The sequence below is a fragment of the Orbicella faveolata genome, unplaced genomic scaffold, assembly GCF_042242905.1.
Source record: "Orbicella faveolata isolate gen_17 unplaced genomic scaffold, um_ofav_v1 contig_47, whole genome shotgun sequence".
NCBI lineage: Eukaryota > Metazoa > Cnidaria > Anthozoa > Scleractinia > Merulinidae > Orbicella > Orbicella faveolata.
Window position 1 is genome coordinate 19,349,948 of NW_028301577.1, and position 23,277 is coordinate 19,373,224.

Below are 23,277 nucleotides of genomic sequence, written 5' to 3' on the forward strand. Positions count from 1 at the left end.
CCACAGGTGAAAGAGAACCGTGAGGCTTGGATTCACTGACGTGTCTTTGAGGAAGATCAACAAAATGGCGTACCAAACGTTTCAGCAAGAATACATGCAAATGCCCGTGGTTACACGGACATATGCGACTGCCTGTGTGGTTACAACTCTTGCAGTGGTGAGGATTTTTTTTTCTGGCTGAATTGTTGCCGTTTTTAAGTTGCACGCAGTGAAATGAATATGCCCTCCGTCCTCTTTCCTTTTGTTTGCTTATAGCAACTGGAATTGATAACGCCTTTTCAGCTTTATTTTAATCCCGAACTCATATTCCAACGATATCAGGTAAGGAATTTTGTAAATTTAGAAAATAAAACTGCTTCCATAAGATCTAGAAAATTCTACAAGATTCAGCATACTATGACTCCTTTATTTTGTTGCGTACTTTGACTTTTTAGGTGCAAAATTTAAGCTTAAAGTTAAGATAATATGAACAAAAAGAAGGACATGTACTAACTTTTGTTTGTTTGTTTTTTTCCAGCTTTGGAGACTGATTACCAATTTTTTGTTCTTTGGAACAATTGGATTTAATTTCTTCTTCAACATGATTTTCACGTATCTTTTTAATATTGAAGTAAATTACGTTCTTGAAGTTACTTATAAAGTATCATCTATCATGTTCTACGGATGGGTGACAAGTGTAAAGTCAGTACCACCAAATTCTCTGTACCAATTTTGAAATGAATGTATGATAATAAGAAAGGAGAATTAAGATTTTAAAGTGGTGCTATGACGAAAATCGCATCTTTCCCATCTAAGCCATTTTAAAACATAGACAAGTGAAATAGTCTGTACAAGAAGAAAAATGCTTTTTACTCTATTCAAATATCTCTTTTTGTTCCAGAGATGTAAAGTTTTTAAAATATGCAAATTAGCCAAGTGATGATGTCATAAACTAAACCAGTATGATGAACAAAGATATCTCAACCAATTTGTGTTAGAAATGTTTGATATTTTGCAGTAAGATTGAGCTAGAGGTGCTCCACAATATGAGCTTAACATTTACCATGGCATCATACTGGAACAGACATCCCCAATATTAAAGGTTTTTCTGGCCACCTTGTGCGTTCCATATTGATATTTGCCAATGGTACCTCATTTGCGTGATCTAGCTAACATATATATATTTTAGGTAGAGTTCATGACCTTTTTTTTTTTTTGAACTTAAAATCACTAAAATATTGAAATCAGATTGGACAAGACTGGAAAAGAAAGGGTTTCCATGGGAATGGAAATTTTTATAGCCGTAGGTGTGTTGCATGTAAAACTATTTGCCTACCAAGTTTCAATAGTTTATACTGCAAATTGACCAAGATAGCTCTATTCATATACTTGAAGTAATATTTGGTTGAGTGTATGACGTCATCAGTGATCTCATTTGTATATTTTACACATTTTTCAAACTTTAAATATCGCTGGAACCAATACAGATATTCACAAAGGATAAACTGTCTTTTAAATCTTTTGTATAATTCTGTGCGATAAACCTAAAAATTTAAAGGGCTAAAAATTTTATCATAGTACAGGGTTAGACACTAATGGTAGCCAACTAGCCACAGACTAGTAGAAATTTAGTTTTGGCTAGTAGGTTTTCGATTTCCACTAGCCGCTTTGGCTAGTCAACAAAATGAAATTGGCTGAACTAGTTTGTCTTCTTCAAGGAAGACAAACACAAAATTTACCCTGTTCTCAGAAATAATGTCAGAATTTCATTATGGACATATCATGGTACCGGGCATGTGCTGTTCAACATGTATGTCTACTTTTCGCTGTGTGGTACGTAAATGGGGAACTGAACATGTTAATTTTGTTGAAAGAAATATTTGACAAACTAGACAGCATTTTCTGAAAGCACACATCAATGCTCTGTTTTTGTTACGAAAATTTTTTCATGTGCAAAATAGTGCGGAACTGTAAGGGATAACATTTTATTTAGCGTAACAATATATAGGGGATTTGTCATGTATGCATACTTACAAGCTTACCACTACAGAAATAATTAGGTGAGAAAGATTTATTTCCTTCGACATTTAAATCAGCCGTTTTTAGCAGTGGAATTTCATCAGCGACAATTTACAGTATTGTTCACAAAGTTGTTTTGCTTTTGAAACATTTCTACAGCACCTGTCTCTGAAGAAGTCTCTATAATTTTTACAGTGACTTCTTGGGGGTCTCAATATTTTTCCAAGGAAGTTTCAGAGAAAAACAGTCCTGAAAGTCTTTTCGGGAACTGGAACTTTTTTGAAACTAGTTTAAGTACAGTATAATTACCAACATTATGTATTAAAGAGAGTAGTTTGCGTTGTGCTTTCAAGTTTTGCTAGTACATTCTGCTGTTATTGGACCTACCTGAAATTTTCGCGACACGTTAATTTTGCAAATTTCACGATTCAAAAAAAAAAAATCGCGAAATTAACGTGATGCGAATAAGTAAGTGTCAGGAACATAACACATTATGTTACTGTTGACATATAGTCCCGCCATTGCGTTTTTGTTACTTTTGACGTTGTTGTACCTTTGATAAAGTCAGTGTAGTAAATTCAAAGACATGTTTAAGTAACATTGCAAAGGAAACAAATTTTGTGTTACTCAAAAATGCAAAGGTTAAGTGCTTCAAAATACAGATTTTTGCAAAATTGTGAACTTAAGTGTCTCAAAATCTGCACACCCCCAAATTGCGAAATAAACGTGTTGCGAAAATTTCATGTAACAAAGTAGCCAACCTCAACGCTTGGCTAGTGAAAAAATGCTTTTGGCTACTAACATCTAAGTAGTCACTAGCCACTTGGCTAGTAAGTTGAAAAGTTAGTGTCAAGCCCTAATAGCACTTTAACACTGCAGGTTTGACATAATAGCACCACTCGCAAATTTACCCTCAGTAATGGTCCCAGCCACACATGGTGGGCTCTTGTAAAGATAACTTCAGCCTTGTGATGAAATATATGTTATTAAGCATTTCGCAAACCTTGAAGTTGTCTCTCCCGATTTATCTTTGACAAGGGTTGTCTGGAACTACCCCTTGTCTATGTTGGCAAACATTTAAGCCTATCAAGGATGCTTGCAGTGCTTAAGCATGTAATTTGTCATATATTGTTGTTGTGACTATTTTGGAAGTGGATCATCTGTTCAATTGTAAACCTTCCTTAGCACTGGCCAGATACCGTTATTGCAGGATGTTAGAAGAAGGCTCATTCCGGGGACGAACAGCAGACTTTGTGTTTATGTTCATTTTTGGTGGAGCAATCATGACTGTATCCTTTCTTAGGAATGAATAAGTTTAAGTCGGCCCTCTGTGACTGGCAAAATCGAGCTCCAGATAAACTGGCAGACAGATAGCTGGTGCCCGATCTCTTTGTAGACCCCTCACAGTTTCCACTGTGAGCAGCTCCGTTATACCACTTTCTCTTGATTTCATTACCCATATTAAAGGCTAGTAGACCCTTGAGTACCAATGAAAAACTCATTCTAGGAAAGATCAATCCAATAATTTAGTAGGATGTTATCAACTTCAAATCAGTGTCACTAAATTCTAGTGAAAAACTTGTGAATTGAGTTTTTCATTTATTTCAGTCTCCTAAGACAAATTAACACCAGCAAAGCATCTTCACTCCTTTCAATTTTCTATCACTACATACTTGAGAGCATTTTCTTTGACCTTTTGTGCTCAGATAATTGCCTTGTTTGTCAACTTAGTTTTCCTAGGTCAGGCTTTCACGATTATGCTGGTGTACATTTGGAGCCGAAGAAATCCTTTTGTGCGGATGAACTTTTTTGGTCTTTTAACCTTCAAAGCTCCTTTCTTGCCCTGGGTGCTGTTTGGTTTCTCCCTTATGCTGGGAAATTCTGTCATGGTCGATCTTATAGGTAAATTATTAATAGGTTATAACTGTGTGAGTCAAAAAACTGTGAACACTTCTGACAGGTCAGTTGTGTACTGACCAATCACAATGAAGTTCAGGACAGGCAAGCAAACCTGATTACTGCAAACCAAATTACGGTTGCTGTTTACCTTTTAGCTTTCGTGTGCCTATTTGGCTTTCTCCTTGCTACACAGTCAGTAACATTTCAAAATATTTCTGGTGTTGATGGTTTTCTGAGTTTCACAAAAAATTATAATTGTTCAGTTCCAGAAAATATCCTTACTCCCCCCACAGAAGGGATTGGAATTTCATGGGGGGGTGGGTGGTTCTGTGAGACCAAAAAATTTAAAGAAATGTATGAAGCTCAATCAGAATTTCCAGAGGGGTGGGGGTGACTTAGAAAAAATCCCTTCTGTGGGGTAGGTATGGATATTTTCTGGAACTACACATTGCTTATTTAATTATTTTGTCTTCATCCCTTGCTTGATTACTGGCATGTTTGTCACTCTGACTGCACATGTCTTTGCAGGTATTGCAGTGGGTCATGTCTATTATTTCTTGGAGGATGTGTTTCCAGAGCAGCCAGGTGGTTTTAGGATACTCAAGACTCCAGGAATTATGTAAGAATATAAGAAGCCACTGGTAGAAACCCACTATAAATACCCATGATTTCAATAAGCCATTTCCGAGTTGCCTTTTGCCTCTGTGTCAAAAAGAGTCTTTGTGTGAAACCATTCTTATGGAAAATATGTGTTCCACCTTCAAGTTCATCATGAAGACGCAGTGGTGCATTGTACTAGGAAATGACCTATTTGTTAAGTGACATAATTAATTACATCAATCAGTGGATAAATTAGTCAATTGGCAATCACTCAATCAGCAATCAGTCAATCAATTAATCAATTGGCAATCAGTCAAAGGTGTAAAACTGCATGTTTCAATTTTAACAGTCTTGCCAAAATTGATGGACTGTTTAAAGTCTTGGCATTTTAGACCTTCAAATGGGAATTATATTAGAGTCTAATTTCAACAGTTTTGCATTTAAATACATTAGGTTAAATTTAACAAAGTTATTTCCAAATTATTGATTGCAGGAAAGCTATCTTTGATGCAGCTCCTGAGGACCCCAACTACCAGCCTCTGCCAGAAGAAGACAGGCCTGGGGGGTTCAACTGGGGTGATGGACAGAGAGTGGGTCAAGCTGCTGAGCATGAGGATTGACTGCAGTGATGATTATAACTAAGCAACTTTTCATAGCCTCAGTTTTTGCACAGTAAATTATTTTCCTTATCTCACACCCAGATCTTCGTATTCTTCAGGACAGAACATCTGGTAAAATCTAATTTGAGCATGTAATCATGTCTCAGGAATGAAGGCTCGGTAATTTTAGAGAGAAATGTTTACTAAGGCAAGGTTCTCCAGTGACTATCAGTTTTGGTATTTAACACCACTGAAAGTTATAGTCAAGTCAATTCCTGTGGCCAGGAAAATGATGGCACAGAAAATGTTTTTCTCCAGCTCATGTTCTTTCCATGCCATTACGCAGAATAATCCTGGGGTAGTTTGTTACTCCTATAGTATGTAGAAGCAGAATACAGGGGAGTTTTTGCTTCAGAGTATGGGTCTCTCATGGGAGTAAGGATGTGCAGAGTAGTCAGCTGAAGTGCAGGTTATAACTTTACAACCAAACATAGTTTGATAGCAATAAATAATATTGCCCAGTTTGAGCAAAAATCGGTTGTCAAGTGCCATATATTTCATGTTAAAAACAAAGGAATGCAAAGAAATACAAAACTTTAGAGCATCACTAGACAAGTACACCTAATAGAATTAAAACCGTTATTTTCAAGCACTGTTTTAGCGTGTACTAGATATAAATTCAGCTGAGTTAGAAGCTGCTATTAATGAAATAAATACAAATGTAGAACTATTAATATTTATTTTAGAGAATATATTTAATACCTAAATTTGGTTTCACTGTAATGTTAATCATCTGTTAGTATAGGTTTGATGGGTTGCAATTGTATATGGCACTTTGGGATGTTGCATTTTAATGGGACAGTGCAGTCTGTTCAAAGATGATAATATATGACCTACCAAAACAAGAATCATTAAAGAGAACATTCACATTAGGGTGCTTTCATGGAAATTCCCGAGAGGAAGAGGTTTTAACTGGCAGGGACTCTCATGTAAAAAAGGACAGGGGTGCTTGTCGTACCTTTGAGGGGTTAAAAAAGTAGTATTGGCATCTCTTAGGGTGTTCAGTCTCAAAAGGTCCACAGCAGAAGCTTCTGCAGTATCTTTTGGGGTACTGATCCGAAAAAAAAAAATTAAAAAATGACAGATGTATTTAGTACCTTGTAGGGGTGAAAAAAATTTCAAGTCACACCCACAAAACAGGATCTTGATACCTCTTATGGGTTCTTTTCAAAATTTCTGACAAGCACCCCACCCTTTTGATATGGGAGTCCCCCCCCCCCCAGGGGTTTTGAAAGCTAAAATTTTTAAAGGGAAATATTGTTAAACTATAAACTCCAGTGGAATGGAGAGCAGAGGAGGGTTGTTTAAACTGAAAAAACCTTTGTGTGCTCTATGGGTTTTTCTGAGAGCAACATAAGTTCAAATATGGTTCACTTTTATAATAACTATTAGTAACATTCATATATTATGGCCATTCTTCTCAGTTCAACAGTAAAAGATGCTTTTAAAAGAGACAAGCAGATTGCTACTCTGCATACAGTCAGCTTTTTCTCTTAAGGTCTACCTAGCATTTTTCCTTGCAAATGTGAATGCAGAAAGGGGCAATATGGGTTAGAAGGGGGTGCCACACCCTTGCCTCATTCCAATCTCTTCTCATTTTATATCTCCCTTCTTACTCTCTTCCTGATTTTGCAGAGGAAAACAGACACCAAGCAGTCTAACAACTAAATCTCTCAACCAAGGATTTATATTGTAATTGGCTTTCAAACCACATCATCTTGTTTACTTGACTTGTGTTTTATGCTCTTTGTGTTTTTTCTTTAACAAACTGATGTTTAGACTTGTTGCTATTTTGTAGACTGGCCTGATTATGATATGGTCATTATGCAGCAGCATAAATTTAATTTCCAAGCAAATTGTGAATTTTTGCAGGAAAGGGTAGGTGGGGAGATTCACGTACCTGACAGGTATTATTTTGAAGGGTGTAAGCCTAATCCACTGTTTGATTCATAACTGCGATGTATATTAGTCTGCAAATGCCTTCACATATGTACAATTCAGTAAAGAAATAATAAAGTATTCATATTCCATAACTCAATGCAAGGCTATTCTTGACATTACAAATTATCACTGGTGAAGTCAAGTGTTATCCCCTAGTTTTTATTATTATTATTATTATTATTATTATTATTATTATTATTATTATTATTATTATTATTATTATTATTATTATTTTTGCATTCTCTTGTTCAGCATTTGCTGAAACAGAACTGGATGTCATAAAAAGAGCTGTCGTTGAGTTTTAGGTTGCAATTGTTGCCTTAATTGTCACACCTACAACAAACATCAAGGACCCATAGAGCATACTCAGCAGAAATAGGTGTTGAGGGTTACAGTCCTTTATGGATAGCTCTGATTTGCATATGCTCAATTACCAGCTACTGTTGGCGGAGAGGAACGTGTACCCGACTAGAGAGCAGCAGAAAACAAGCCTATGATTTGTAGGCTACCAACAGTTTTGAACACAAACAACTACTAAACATACATTTTTTGATAATGACCAAGGTGTCAAAAACAGAGATGACCCACGATAATATTGTGTGAAAAAATGGCTTCATTTGCCTTGACAGACATACATGTTTAGTCATCCCTGGCAAGTCTTTGTTTACTTTTATTGCTATTTAGTCAGATGACTTACCAGGATCCTTGCACATTTTATGCCCTTAGTGTTTTTCTTTACCAAATTGATGTTTAGACTTTCTGATATTTTGGAGTTTGGTGTGATTATGAGATGACCATAAAGCAGTAGCTTAAATTAGTTTCAAACTAAAATGTGAATTTTTGCAGGAAAGGATTGGTGGGAAGATTCATGTACCTACAAAAGGTATTATTTTGAAAGATATAAGCGGGCAATGCTGGTGTGAATGAAAAGTAACTTGCCCAGCAGGAAAATCTACTTGTCCCAGATGTCCAGACAGCCCTTTTTTCAACCCCTGCCTTGGATATTGTCTGTTCCTCAAAGCTTGCCGTTTTCTTCAAGCTTCACTTGCAGAAAACTGTTCACTTATCAGAACAGATACTTTCATTTTCATCCCCACAGAAAAACACATTACCATGTGAGTCTCTATTCTACAGAGACTGTCACATAGCCTCCTCTGTGAAGATTCTTATTCTTTTCTCAGAAAAAGTTTGGAGAAGGGGGGAATTTGACAAGCAAGTGAAGTAAGAAGAGAATGACCCTGCACTTACAATATTATGGATTGTCATGGGTAGATTTTTCCCTCCCTCCCTTACTTGTCTAATTTGCTCTCTTTTAATTTGGCATGTCACAGTTTAGTCCGCCTGCTTGACTACAGACAAAAAATAATGTATGGTATGTTTTGAGGGGTGAGTATTTATACAATAAGAGAGGTAAACTAGTAACTTCCACTTTTCAAAAGTTTTTTAAAATAAAATGCTTTAATTTGACAAAACATGGCTGAATAGCATACTTGTCAATATACATACAAATATGAACATCATTATCCATATCATTGTCTCTGATGTTCATTGGCCTGAACATGACAATCAGTGTACTGTGACACCAGCAACCAAGTGCAGGCTTGGATCATTAGTTTAGCTTACTGAGCAGACAGTTATAATTTTAACTGCTCGGTTCCTGCCTCTAACAAATTTACCATTTTAAAAACAATATTGATCAGTGAACTATTTTGTTCAACTTTTGGAAAGGGCACATCTTAGTGAATAGACGCTTCATAAGAGAGACAATAACTAAACAATGTGTCCAGGGAAGGGAACTTTATTTAAGGTAAGGGTTTTATACAAGAAACTAAAGAGAGTGTGCATTTTTCAGATCATATGAACTAAGTTAATCATTATTTGGTATAATTATAAAATCAAAGTAACTTTATTCTGTAAAGTGAACAAGAGTAGCTTACCCACCTGTGGTCTTTCCACTGATTTCTTTGTACAGCAATGACAGAATATAATTGCAATCTTTTCAAGTTACCTTTCTCTATGACTTCTTGTTAAAAACTACTTGACATCATTATAGTATTATGGAGACTTAAAAAGTGAATACAAATGTTAATGACAGAAATATTAATTTATACAGGTTTCTTGTATTCAATTCTCTCCACCTTTACATCATCCTTAATCAGCTGATAGACGTAAGTGACAATTGTACCAGCTTGAATATCCATCAACACAAAGGAAGGTACAATGTCGCTGAAGGAGAAAACAAGTATTTGAAGTCAATTATGTGTTTTTACAGGTACATTAATGCTACCAAATATTGTAATACCTTTTAGTGTACAATTTCAAAGTAAGACACCCAAGATAGTAATGTTTGTGTTATTAATTCTGCATGTGACATGGATCTTGGCTATGCAAGGCACCCTTCCAAATAAAAGATTTTGGAACTGATTACTCTCTATTAGGGGTAAACATGAACTGCAGCAATGTACCCCAAAAATGGATTCTGGCATATTTAAGGGGCCATACTCAAAATTTCCAAAACATATCCTGTAAGTTTTACGTGATTACCTACCCCACTAGACTAATCATCATCATCATTATCATTCATTTGCCACTACATGTTATATGACAAATCATGTTATTATACATTACCATACCCAAATTCCCAACTAGCCAATGAGAAGCTGTCTATTGTCCTTAAATCCAGCAACATCAAGTAACTAACCTGATATGGCTATGAAAACAAGCTCACTTAGCCAAATTTTGGTACGGAAAATACCTAATCATACCTCTTTGGCATGCTTTGGCAGCATATCACATTCATTTGGTCGAGCCATGGGTATTTTGGATTGACAACGTCTTGCCAAAATATGAACCATGGCTCAACCAAACTTGCCTGAAATGCAGCCGAGGCATGTAATCATAAAGGTACGATAAGGTATAAGTACATCATGAGTTTACCTTTGGAGTGGATTAAAGGCTCCAGTTGCCGAGCCAGGGTTTATGTAAAACCTTCCCTCGTGTTCATATGCAGCAAACTTGTGTGTGTGACCATAGATTAGAATGTCAACATCAAGCTGACGCTGAAGCTAAACAGAACAATATCAACTATCACTAAACTGCAAATACCAACTAGGGTGTGTTCCTTTGGGATGATCCAAGATTACTCGGATCATGTTGCATCAAAGAACTAATGAATCAACCCTAGGCAGAAGCTCAAGCTGAATTTTTATGCAGTCTTATATATGTACCAGTAAGTCATTCGGGAATTTGTTTGGATCTCATTTTAAAACAACTGCAAAGAAACTGTCACATGACTGTAATGTGTTATTCCAGAATATAACCAATACCCCTCGCATGGAAAACTTTTTTGTTTGAACCTCCCTACCCCCCTGGAAATTCCAGCTTACCTTCATACTGCCTTTAAAATTTTTAATTAGCTTTTGAAATTCCCTTCCTCATTAGAATTTCCGTTAACCTTCCTTGGGGTGGGTATGGATATTTTGTGGAACAACACAAGTAACAAATCTCCTTTTTGTTTGGCCCATGTTAAAACATTCACAAGGGTTTCAGGTGTTTGGCAGAAATATAAATGGCTATTACAGGCAGGCAAATCATTTTGAACTGAACATTTCCTGAAAATGGTCGAACCAGGTGGACAAAATTGTTTTCACAGACTGTCTATTTGTCATGTGAGCAGTGCTTAGTGAAGCCCTTGCTTTCACTGAGAAGATGACATGTGCAGTAATTTTGATACCATAAATGTTAAGGGTGGACTTCTCACTAAAACTCACTCACCATAGCAAGGGCCTCAGGGTCTCCCCACGGAACAACCTGATGACCATGACACACTCCTATCCTAAACTGACCAACATTTACTACCTTCTGTTCAGGATACGCTAAATTCTGGAACAAAACAAATTTAATGGTGAACATTATACTGCAGTCATAGAAGGTGATGTTACAATCTAGTTAAACTAGTCTTCAAATGAAGTAGAATCTCAAAAGTGGTTAAAAGTTATTTAATTTGAGAGGGGTATATTTGTTAGTACATTTGTTTTTTAACACACTTTACTGTAAATATCTTCCTAAAAGATGGATAATCTATCAGTGGACACACAATATTAAGCGAGTGTTCAAAACCTGATGATATGTAAACAATAGCCTCTGTCTGGCACAAAAATGTGCTTGTGTATTGGTCCACAGACATTGTCTGTTCCGATAAGTGAATAGCTATCCAAGAGCATAGCTTGAGGAAAACTGTGAGCTTTTAGGAACAGATAATGTTCAACGAAAAAATTATATCCAAGCATATTTTCGTGCCAAATGGAGGCAAATGTGTTTATTATCCTTCAAATATTTTTCACAACACACAAAGTTTTGAAAACTGGGGATGATCACTCAGATATTCCCCAGTTTTAGCTGGGGAATATTCAGTCATGTTATGTATTCAGACCAATCTGCCCGTGTGAAAATACTTGATGGATTATAATCCAATTTATCATTATGTAGACATGAGTGTTTAAATTATTGGAAAGTACACTACTTGTATGTCATGCTAGCACCTTGCTAAAATGGCAGGAAAAGACACATGCATTGTTGGACCAAACTACCTCATCAAAGTCTCCTCTGACAACATGGACATCACTAGCCAATGTCTTAAGGTAATCATATGAATCTTTTGTACAGAGATTTCCAGTGCAAAGAATGTGTTGTATTTTTCCTGGTACCTGAGTAGGAATAACAGTGACATGGCCTGTTAAGTTTAAGTGACAGCTACTGAATTTTCAAACTACCTAGAAATCCTTAATTAATCACATGTGGTTGATGTTTACTGAAAAGACTGCTAACATTCTTAAAACAGACTTAACAATGACACAATCAATGGACCAGAGCCTTTGGATTGCACAGTCTGGATTTAAGTCCTTGCTGGTGTCTCTCTGCTATATTCTTGGGTACAACATTCACTGTACTCAGTGCTTGTTAGGACGACCTGAGACTCACGCGCTTCACACACGAGGATCACGCCTTTCGAATAGGGAAGAAAAAACAACTGTTTTGCAGTCTAGCTGAGGGTATTCTGACTAGCCTACCCTTGTAGGGTTAGTAAGATTTACTCCAAAAAAAAACTTCATGCTATGGAGTGTTAGGTAAGAGAGAGTCTGCATCAGACCAGTGGATCCGAAATGCAGGTGGAACTTATCCAAGTTTCTGTAGCATGAAGTGACTAGAAGTATTTCTACTCCCCCTAGATGGAATATAAGTCCAGCACAGGGTTACCCCCCTAGCATTACATTTGCTAGTACCTATTTATATTCCTGGGTGGAGAGACACTATGAGTGCAAAGAGTCTTGCCGAAGAGCACAACACAATGACCCTGGCCAAAGCTTGAACCTGAACTGCTCAATCTGGAGTCTGGCACCCTAACCATTGTGTGCGCCTCCATGTGCTATGGAAACTAGCCAACCAGACTAACTACTGGTCTGGTAGGAAAACCTAGGCTTTACAACAGACTAAAATCCTTGTGCAGTTTCACTTACCAACAACTTCTTGAACTTTGCAGGCAAACTGTGTTGCCGATGTGGGATGTGAAGATCTCCAAGTACAAGGACAAGCTGTAATAGAAATAGGGATTGTTCAACAGGTTATTAATTGTGTAACAGGGTGCTGTTAGCAAGGAAATCCTTAGTTCTACTCAAAACTAAAAATTACCCCTGGCCTATCACCTTGTCCCAGGGGTATCTAGCTTATATTCTCCCTAGAGCCCGCCCCAATTTTCTTTCCCCGCAATATGGAACAAATAAAGTGGCGTGCAATATTTCAAATTATGCTATACTAAGTTCACTACGCAACTGAAATTTTTACGAAGAAACTCTACAACGGAGGAAAGATGTTTTAACAGTGACAACGAGATTGGCGGGTTTTTACACGTTGTTGTGCAGAATAAAAATATGTTGTAACGAGAACCAACGAACCCCAACATATCAGCTTACTAAAAAAGTGAAAGATAAAACGGTTTCTTTGGAGCGACAGAAAGAAAGATTAAGGAATAATTTCCCTTTCCATACACACAAACGACTCACCATCTTTTCCCTGATCTTGTGATAGTTCGCGATCTACCAACCTTTTCCGTGAAGGCGTGGACACTCGGCACAGAGCACAAACCGGAAGTAAATTTCAAACAGTGAGCCAATCAACGAGTCTCGTTCTAAAAATAGTGGCAGGAAATGTAAGCAACAAATTTCACTCGCGTCCAAGACTTCTGACTGAAGAGCTTCGGACGGTATTTTCGTCCTTTATTGCCAGACGAGTGACCGTCTGAGAGCAAATTCTCTTGGGTAAATCCTACTGGCTGGATTTTCGTCCTTTCTCTAGAAATAGAAAACAGTGCGTGACTTCAGTTTTGGCCAGCGACAGCAAGATGCCTAAATTGAAAGGAGTCGAAGCCACGAAATCCCACAAGAAAATCCGAAGAAAAAGATCCACTGCGACCACTGTCAAAGGGAAGAGCAAGCTCGGAAACAAGGGAAAAAAGGTAATTCATAGTTGCAATTTTCTTCAAGCTTTTTTATTTGCTTGAGCACGGTGATTCGCCAATTTTCTCGGACTTTTCTGAGTTTGGCGTGGGACGGAGTAGCTGTGTTTTTCCCCTTCTTTATCAATCTGCTGACACATTTATGCTTGTCTGAAGATCCTTTATTAATACTTGACTTCAACTAATTTTTTATACATCTCCAAAGCAGCATGCCCTACAATTCGTACTTCTTGTAGTATAAGGCACAAGCGCTGTAATTATTTCCTTGTTTTTTTTTTATACACACGAAATACTCGATTCGAGTTTTAGCTAGGTTTGCGTTCGTCGATCGATCGATGTTGGGGTAGATCTCGGTTAGTTTTGGAGCTCCTGAGATCGTACTGGGCAGGCAGCTACAAAGTAATATGTTGTTTTTGACTAGACAGTATTTTTTCCTGTTCCATGAAAATCTTACCTCTTCAAGCACTGGGTTGATTTTCAGTTGCCCGACTCAAAGTTTACTATAGTTTGTACTACAGGCCGGATTTGCCTCTTAGATTCCCTTCTTTAATAAATTTTCTGCTTAATTCTCGCTGGCTACCTGGAGGTGATTGCAAGCAACGAAGAAAAATGAAAAAAATCCGAATTTTGAGAAAGTTTCGCTAAGGCGCAATTTATTGTCTAGTATTGTCCTTTCCTGGTGCTCAGAAATCACCTGGGAAACTCATCTCACCGCGCGCTCTGCTGTCGTGTCACAGCTACAGTAAAAGACAGCAAAGAGCAGGCGAGATCCGTCTCGAAGAAAATTCTAACGGGTACCCGCTATTCAAAAGGTTAATTGGCAAAGCTGCGTGAGACAATTCTGTAAGGAGATAGTGCGAAGATCGGCGAAATTTCTCATCTGTGGACTTTTATGACATGTAGTGGTATTTAGTAAGAAAAATTGTTTTCTTTTTTCAGTCTGGAAGGAGTGTGAGCCCACGAAGTGATTCTTCCGAGGACAGCGTATTTGCCAAGCAAGCATGCGCACCCAGAACATCGGGAAGGATTAAAAAAATGGCGGCAGTGTTCAATCGAGAGGCAAGCTTTGATGACAACCGCTCTGATATTTACGATGACGAGGAGGATAGGGGATTTTTTCAGATGAATGAGTCAGATGAAGGTATAATTTCTGCATTGGTGATAGCAAGACTAGTGTAGCCATGTTGTAAATTGTCAAGTTTGTACTCTATATAAATTTGTCATGGAACCCAATCATGTTTACATTAAGCTTAACTTATGAAACTTAAATTTACAAAAAAAATGCGATGGTCATGTCTCATGCATTCTGATTAATGGTTCTATCGTTTTGGTTAATTAAAATAGTAAATAAATAAATAAGGTAAATGAGAATGTTAAACTCATTCTATTACTAAAAAACAGGATGTATTTTCAGAGTTCTGGTAGCAGTGAAGGAGTTGATAAATCTTTTTTGGTATTTTGAATCTTAGATACAGAAGATGCGAGTGAGACTGATATGGCAAAGCTCGAAGAAGAGTTTACAGAGATGAAGGAACAGTAAGTAATGCCTTCTATTGTTGTTGCCAGTCTGCAAAATATGTGTTGTTTATATTCACTACCTTCTGCAGTTAAGTTCCAGTGTTGCCTTTAGAGGCTACGATTCTTTTAGTTAGCACCCAGTATTTCAACTGCTGGCTGGAGCTGCTCTTTTGAGCATATTTAGAGTAGTCATTTCTGATTCTTATTGAATCAGATTTGAGCCAAAGTCGATGCCTCACAGACTGTCAAAATAGACCTGGCCAGAGGCTAAGGATCACATCTACTGGTGACAAGAATGATCAAGTTCTATCTATGTTGTTATGGAAGGGATTTTTAATAGACTTCACTTTGTGCAATGCCAGAAAATATCCAAATCGATGCGATGCATGGAAATTGGAATTTCACAGGGGGTTGCTATCTCAAATACCGAAATTTTGAAAGGAGCCTATATATGTATGAAGCTGCACTAAAAATTCCAGAGGCCAGAGGTGGGGTACATTGAACCAGAACATCTTTTATGTAGTGGTGGAGTACAGATATCTTTTGGACCAACATGTCAAGAGTCTGAGTTCAAGTTTCACTTGAGCTCATACAGTGTTATATTCTTTAGCTAACAAAAAGAAGATTTCTTTCATGTGTAAGTAAACTACTTTCAATTTCTTTTCAGAATGTATCAAGAAAAGTTACAGGATTTTAAACAACAGTTGCAGCATTTAAACAGTGGTATCTATGAATACATATTTAATTTTTATTCAATTTTTTTGTGAGCCTAGAGCTCTCTAGTCAAGAATATTGAATTTCAAAGCACTGTTTATGCAATATGAGTATTAATAAATATCTCAATCCAATTTCCGATTTCCGTTTGGTTCTGTTTCAGGTAAACATACTGAATATACCAAGAGGCTGAATAAACTTGACGCGCTAAGAAGTGAGAGACTTCTTATCGCAGGTATGATAACTGAATTGTGAAATGCCTGGCTCAGAGGTTTCATTTAAAGGCTGGGCCCTGGGCAACTTGACCAGCTGTGACCAGGGTTCCAGATAAGTTTTCAAGGCAGGTTGCTGATAAGGAATCCCAACGGGTCAATTTCCACAGCTCCCACCAAATCATTTTCTATTACAGTCAAACCAAGTGAAGCATACCACTCAAGATTACATTAATGAATTGATTATTTGAATATTGAACCTGCTAGTCATTTCAAGAATGCAATAATGGATTGATTATTGGAAAATTGAACCCACTAGTCGTTCCAAGAATTCAGCTAATGGGTTTAATGTTCAAAAAAAATCAATTTAATATCGATTTTTGAAATGACTAGCGAGTTCAATATTCAAATAGTCAATTCATTATTACATTCTTGAAACGATTAGCGGGTTCAAGATTCAAATAATCAATTCATTAATGTAATCTTGAGGGGTACGCTTCACTTGGTTTGACTGTAATTTGTTGGGTCATGTAGCTGATCTTGTCAGGTTTTTGACCTGAGACCCCTAACTTATCTGGGACACTGAATGAGGCCAAATTTCCTGCTCTTTTCTTATAACAAAATTCAGTTCAAAAAGTTTTACCTGCCTGTGAAAAACAATTGCCTTCCTGCTGAAAAAGGTAATGAAACCCCTTTGGCATATATGTTGTCATTTGTATGTCGCATATCATTTTACCCCTCAAACAGGACCATGTTGCTTAAAACATGTGTAACTTCATAGCTTAGTTTGGATAGCATTGCACTGGTAACATGCAGGTTTGAGGTTGAAGCTGCGATCTTTTTTAATCCTTTATCTACCCTACCTTGTGTAAATTGCAGCCGGTGTTAACTGTGTTGATCACTTACTCACTTCGAGGGGTGGAAAATTCGCACTGATCTTTTTTTCTTTTATTTTTACTTGCAGAAATCTGTAGGAAATACGAGGTTAGTTTAAAGTTTTATCTTTGATGAAAAAATGAATACTTTTTGTTAGCACAAATCCCAAATTACTGGTCGTTTCCACTCATTTGTTCTATATCTTTTATGCTGGGCATTAACATTTTGTTCTGAAATCAACATTTACCCAAACATAGCCCATAGAAATTTTTAACACTGTTTTTGGTCCTCATTCTAGATTGAGCTAATTGAGAAAGAATACATCCGTGAGCAGAAGGCGGCACAAGAGGAATATGAGGTAAGCTTAATTCCCATGAGTGGTTAAAATAGTATTTGTCCTGAAACTAGCGGTGAATTGTCTAGGAGACAGTTGATGAGAAAAAAGGAACACCATCAGCAGAGCTATCATTAAGTTTTGAGTCACCTGCAGTCACGTTCTCCACACCTGTAGCAAACGTGTTACTTTGTGGTTAAATTTTATCAACAACAGGCAATTTCACCTGCAGCGTCAAGGGAAAATGAAGCATTTTCAGCTGTAACAGATACAGGTTACGGCCCTTAATGACAGCCCTGATCAGTTAGGGGATGTTGTGTGGATGTATACCGTATTCTCAGAACTGAGATTAAAAGAAATGTATCAGACTCGGTAATGAGAATTGATATTCCAAGCTTGGAGCTGAAAGGGGTGCACATGTTGCTCCATTGAGCTGTTTTATTTCAATTTTCGATTCTAACAGCAAAAGAAAATTGAACTTAAGGAGACACTGCTGAATGAGTTACAAGAGAAGAAAAAGGTGATAGAGACAGAGAGAGTATCTATGGAGCTAACTGGAGGTCAGTACAGAAATTTTGATACAAATTGTTATTTGGGTGAGGAATGGTCCAAAAATATTTTTTTTCAAGCAGTTTGAGTTCAAACGCTGGCTGGGGACATTGTGCTGTGTTCTTGGGCAAGACACTTTACTCTCACAGTGCCTCTCTCCACCCAGGTGTACAAATGGGTACCGGTTAACTTAATGGTAGGGGTAGCCCTGTGATGGACTAGCATCCCATCCAAGGGGGAGTAGAAATGTTCCCAGTCACTTCATGCTACAGAAACTGGGATAAGTTCAGGCCTGGTGGGCCACTTGGCTAGTACGCAGACTTAAACTTACTTAACTGGCATCAACAGCCAGATCTTACACCTTTTGCTCTTGGTAACAAACTGCTCCATGTAAAAGTACTGATCAATAGCTTTAGTGTGAATGATCTTATGTAAGATATGCAGCATAATAATTTAGTGAATTACTGCTCAGTTGAAATGCTTTATTTTTAATTGTGATGAAACATTCCACATTTTTGTCCAAAGAGCCACCTTGTACTTTATATTAATATGCACAGTGCCACATTGTCACAGGCAACAAGTCAAGAATGTCATTTGCAGACAGTTTAAGCTGGCACAACATTAATTTGACTCTGAAGTTATACTAGGCTGATAGATTGCTTGTGGCTTTAAATTCTATCATGTAGATTCAGTGGAGGTGAAACCTGCTGTCACAAGAAAGCTAAGAAGAAGACCCAATGATCCATTACCTGCACCTGAGAAAAGAAGGAAAACTTCTCATATCCTTTTGATTCATCAACCTTACCATGAATAACATACATTTCAATTTGTTTGTGGAGGAGATCTACACAGGTTTATTTAAGTTACCAGTAGTTAAGTTTGGACTACTGAGTACCAATGACTTCAGAGAGATGTCTTGTAGGGTGAAACTATGGCTTCTGTCTTTATAATGACCTTAACTGACCCCACCCCAGATAAACTATATGCTTGACGATGAAGAGATCATGGAAGACCTGAAAGCACTCAACAAATTAGTGTCTCTACCTGGAGAGGTGGGAAAATGGTTTTGGTTTGTTTGCAATTTTGTTGAGTTTCACGCTTTCTAGCAAGATACAATCCAAGATATGTCACAGACAAGAGTTTGACAGATGCAAAATCCATCGCATGGATAAGATTTGTCTCGAACTTGCTACTTTTGAGGAATTTGCAACAGCTGTGCTGCAAACTTTAGCCAAGAGATGTTTTCCATCTCGTGATCACTTTTTTTGAATCCACGGCTGAAACCAACAGTGCGTCAAACGGCCTGAAAAAAAAAGGGATTTCAACAGATGTCTGGGAGCAGTAGTAATCCTTTGTGGTCCTTCTCCTTACCATCGATATTGCATTATTCACTCTTCATTTTCACAAAGATTATTGTGTATTATCATCATTTATGGTTTGTAATGGTACATACTAGGTTTCATCATCTCAAGCTCAATCACAGAACAAAACGGGAACAAGCCGCATTAAGACCTCCTCAGGTATGGTCATTGCAGTGTAGATTTTATTATTAGCTAAGTGTTAGTATTTCTAAACATGAAATGAAAGTGAACTTCAGATCAAAATTAGGCATTGTGTATATTGAAGAACAATTTTTTTTCAAATTGATTTGTTTCCAACTGTGGTTAATTTGTTTCGACCTGAACACTATTGATATCAAAGAAAACAATTCAAGTTCAACTGTCAGGATTTTTGATTTAAAAAAAAAATGAAATTCTTATCTGGGATTATAGACCGTTATAACAGTGTTATTTTCAGGTTGATACAGGTTAACATAGTTGGAAAAAAATTCATTAACTTAAAGAGAAATTTGGCCTGCGACGTGCTTGCTTAAGAAAAAAACGATTGTTTCCTTGATGATTATAATTCAAACTGTAGAATCTTCAGTATGGGTTTGGGGATGCCTTTGCAATGGTTGTTGATATAAGTGATGATTGTCTGACTGATATCAATGTTCATGCTTTGAAATAATCTACAGGAAATGGTCCTCACACCGAAGTCTCATACCCAATTGAAGTACGATCTGAAGATGGAAAGCTTTTCTATGACAAGAAATGGTAAATAATTTATTTCTATCAAATACATTAAATTACTAGGTACAATTAAAAGCAGTTAACAGACTGGTTTAAGATACGGGTTAGGAGTGAATCAATTGACTGCTGGTTAATAATAGTTTTGAACTGCAGCTACCTTAGCTGTTGGAATTCACAAACCTGGTGACAAAAGTTTTGTTAACAAATAACGTAATTCATGATATACATATATATATTCTATTTTAGTTCTTATGAACAGTTGATGTGATGTCTTCCAAGATTTTATCAACTTAATAAATGTAGATGTAGATGTAGATAATCACAATAATACATGAATAATGTCTTGCACCCATTCTTCTTACATCATATGTAGTCTTTGAGTGTGTTTAGTTGTGTATTGTAGGTAAAATCCCTTGTTTTCTACTAATGGTAATAGAGACTGCACACTTGCACATGCACATGTGAGAAGCTGACAGTAGTACTAACTCCAACTTGAGAAAAATTAAACTACAATGACAGTGGTTCCTTCTGTTTTCTCTAGGTTTCACAAAGGATGTGGACTTGTCGTAGAAACACGAGAAAATGGGAGATATAGGTGGGTTTGAATGTGCTAGGGCGGCAATCAAATATTTGCTGGTAATATTCTACATATTATTGCCGTGGGAACTACTGCCTTTCCCGCATTGGTTTGTCCAACAACACCCCATGCTGCACCAGAACCACTATCCAGAGTGCAACTCCATAGACTCTAAGATGAACGGATGCCAATGATGATGATTTTTGCCATTCAAGTGTGCAATGAATTCCTTTTCTTTTCAGTTGTCCTTATCTAACTAATGGGCACAGGGAAACACCCTTTCCTCCAGCACTGGCTGTTAATCATGCAAACCACAGGCATAGATGCGACTTATGTGACCTATTGCAAATGCTGCTTATTCCTGTACATGTTGTAAATATTACACTTGAGCTTGGGTCTAAAGGGGTCATTTCACTCACAATAATAAATATTTTCTCTTCCACTAGTGGTTCACTCCATTCTGTTGGGCAGTCAGAGGTCAGTCAAATTAACTATTTATTAACTAAATATAGGATTGATCTTATTTAATTGCCTTGACTTTTTTATTATATATATTTTATTTTACTTATTCAAAGCAAGCAAATGTTGGGCATTTAAATTTTATAGGAAAGTATTTTGGCAAGATGATCTATACATAATAAACATAGATCATATCTGATACTTGTCCCTCTGATCATAAATGCAAGTTTGTTAAATGCAAGCTTTATTGAGAGAAAAAAAAAAATTTAAAAAACATGTTTCTATAATTTGTAGTGATGATCTCGGAAGGAAAATTTTTGGTATAAGTTTGTGTTTCTATTTCTTTCAGTTTCTATAGGTAAATAACTCCAGTGCTGAATTTTTCTAATCCTAGAACAGTCTTGCAAACAAAAGTGCAAGGGTGCCAATGTTTTGTTGTTGTTTAGATTTGATGTTTCCCAGATTAATATTTTCACATCTTTTTTTTTTTTCTAGGTGTGGATTAAGAAAACAGATAACACCAAAGTCCGTATTTACATTTCCTCGCTCATCAAAGGAAAATTTCATCTCAAGAAGAAAAACACCAGCAGCAGCAATAATAACATTAGTTCTGCTCCATCAATAACCCACTCCAGTACATAACAATCATTAAAACCTCCTCTATGTATAATACTATAAAATTTCATGCACAAGTAGTAAATAACACCCATTTGGAGACATCTTCCTTGTATATACATTACATAACTTTCTCCAGTAATAAACAAGTTCTTCAGTGGAAGACTATTTCCATGTATTTGACCTTTGAAATTGGAATGTTTTGTTGAAGTTAGGGAATACCAGACTTGTAAAGCTGTCAAAGCCTCAAGATATTAACTTTCATGCATACTTGGAAGGGACTACGATCTTGAGAAATGAATTGATAGCCTAGGTTTAATATATTAAAATTCCTATGACTTAGACATTTTTTCTCAAGAATTTAAAATTGTGGAAGATTCCTAATTAGAGACCCGGATTTTAGTCAGTGACAAGTGGAAAAGGGGAATCCTCACCGCAAGTTTCTCTGCACTTTGTGCAATTCACCTTGGAGGTAACGTTATGTTGATACACCATGGCTACTTGTGATCAGAACAAGCATTTGAGTAAGGCGGCTCATGTATGTGTAAGGAGCTACAACACACTAGGCACAATTTGCAGTTCTGGTAAATTACCACACCCACCCCTTGAAAGGTCATTGGAGATTCTGAGGGAGTGGGGGTATCAAAGTGAAACATTTTGAATCAAAGTATGCAGTTACCTAAACAAGTGAGGGGTCAAATTAAAAAAAAAATCTTTGGCCCTATGGGTATTTTCTGGGAACGCACATACTTCTTGAAAATAATGTCTCAACCTCCACTAGTCTTCAGTTGCTTTGAAAAACTATCATCTGATAACTTTGTAGAGAAATTTTGTTAAATCGTTCATGTCTCAAATGCTTTGAAGCTACATAAAACAGATTGTGATGGCAACCAGCAATTTTTTTTTCTGTCATTGGTCAGCTCTTTCCCCGAGATCTGATGAAACAAGCATTTTCACCTGTTAACCAGAAGACAAAGTTATTGTAAATAAATTTACATCAAGTTAATAAAGATGGTGAATTTTAAGCTCGGTAATGAAATGTGAAGGTGAATTAATCAACATGACACGAGCGTGGGAGAAAGAAAAATTCTGAGTCCCCGACAGGAGTCGAACCCATGACCTCCCGAACACCGGGCGGGCGCTCTATCCACTGAGCTAAAATTCACCATCTTTATTAACTTATCACTACTCACGATGAATTCGATAGCGTTGATCCTAGCAGTATGCAGGACACCTATCATGTATGAACTCAGTTAAATCACCTTACTCTCCATGACTTCTCGTAGCTCAGTGGATAGAGCGCCCGCCCAGTGTGCGGGAGGTCATGGGTTCGATTCCTGTCGGAGACTCAGAATTTTTCTTTGTCCCACGCTCGTGTTATGTTGATTAATTCACCTTCACAAATTTACATTAAATTGTAATATAGACTTTGAAGGTCTATTTGTGTGGCGTAGTTTAAAATTTTTGTGCAGGAAGTTTGTGGCCAGGGCAAGCATTTTTAACCATATTTCAGAATTTCCAAAACTATATTTCATAATTTTTAAGGCAAAATAAGCTTGTGGGTAGACATTCTCCTCAACAGAAACCTAAAGGAGCAAAGCTGGAACTAACACTTACATGAACCGTAATTCAAAAACCAAAGTCAAGCTATAATCTAAATTTTCCAACAACAGAACGCATATGGGTTATCAAATGGTGACGAGTGAAATTAGGAAATAATTTCACGCGCGTTTTGTCAAATAT

The 23,277-nt window shown here is 37.0% G+C and overlaps 3 protein-coding genes across 3 annotated transcripts; 2 read left to right on the forward strand and 1 right to left on the reverse strand.

Moving 5' to 3' along the window:
* Positions 1–18: 18 nt before the first annotated feature.
* Positions 19–7,194, forward strand: LOC110066919 (derlin-2-like). Its single transcript, XM_020774177.2, has 7 exons — positions 19–157; positions 256–321; positions 518–591; positions 3,194–3,287; positions 3,705–3,900; positions 4,426–4,516; positions 4,991–7,194. Exons 1-7 carry the CDS (start codon positions 65–67, stop codon positions 5,115–5,117), a joined length of 741 nt encoding a protein of 246 aa, XP_020629836.1. The 5' UTR covers positions 19–64; the 3' UTR covers positions 5,118–7,194.
* A 1,342-nt stretch (positions 7,195–8,536) lies between these two features.
* On the reverse strand, positions 8,537–13,224 carry LOC110066920 (vacuolar protein sorting-associated protein 29). The gene is made up of 6 exons (XM_020774178.2): positions 13,157–13,224; positions 12,614–12,688; positions 11,687–11,803; positions 10,872–10,979; positions 10,035–10,162; positions 8,537–9,323 (listed from the first exon to the last, which is right to left on the reverse strand). The coding sequence occupies exons 1-6, from the start codon at positions 13,157–13,159 to the stop codon at positions 9,203–9,205; spliced, it is 552 nt and encodes a 183-aa protein (XP_020629837.1). The 5' UTR covers positions 13,160–13,224; the 3' UTR covers positions 8,537–9,202.
* Positions 13,225–13,303: 79 nt separating this feature from the next.
* Positions 13,304–21,712, forward strand: LOC110066935 (sin3 histone deacetylase corepressor complex component SDS3-like). The gene is made up of 15 exons (XM_089279455.1): positions 13,304–13,608; positions 14,548–14,749; positions 15,078–15,144; positions 15,794–15,849; positions 16,004–16,075; positions 17,017–17,036; positions 17,227–17,286; positions 17,726–17,822; positions 18,498–18,589; positions 18,780–18,863; positions 19,268–19,331; positions 19,829–19,907; positions 20,425–20,478; positions 20,907–20,937; positions 21,415–21,712. The coding sequence occupies exons 1-15, from the start codon at positions 13,495–13,497 to the stop codon at positions 21,559–21,561; spliced, it is 1,239 nt and encodes a 412-aa protein (XP_089135581.1). The 5' UTR covers positions 13,304–13,494; the 3' UTR covers positions 21,562–21,712.
* The last annotated feature ends 1,565 nt before the right edge of the window (positions 21,713–23,277 follow it).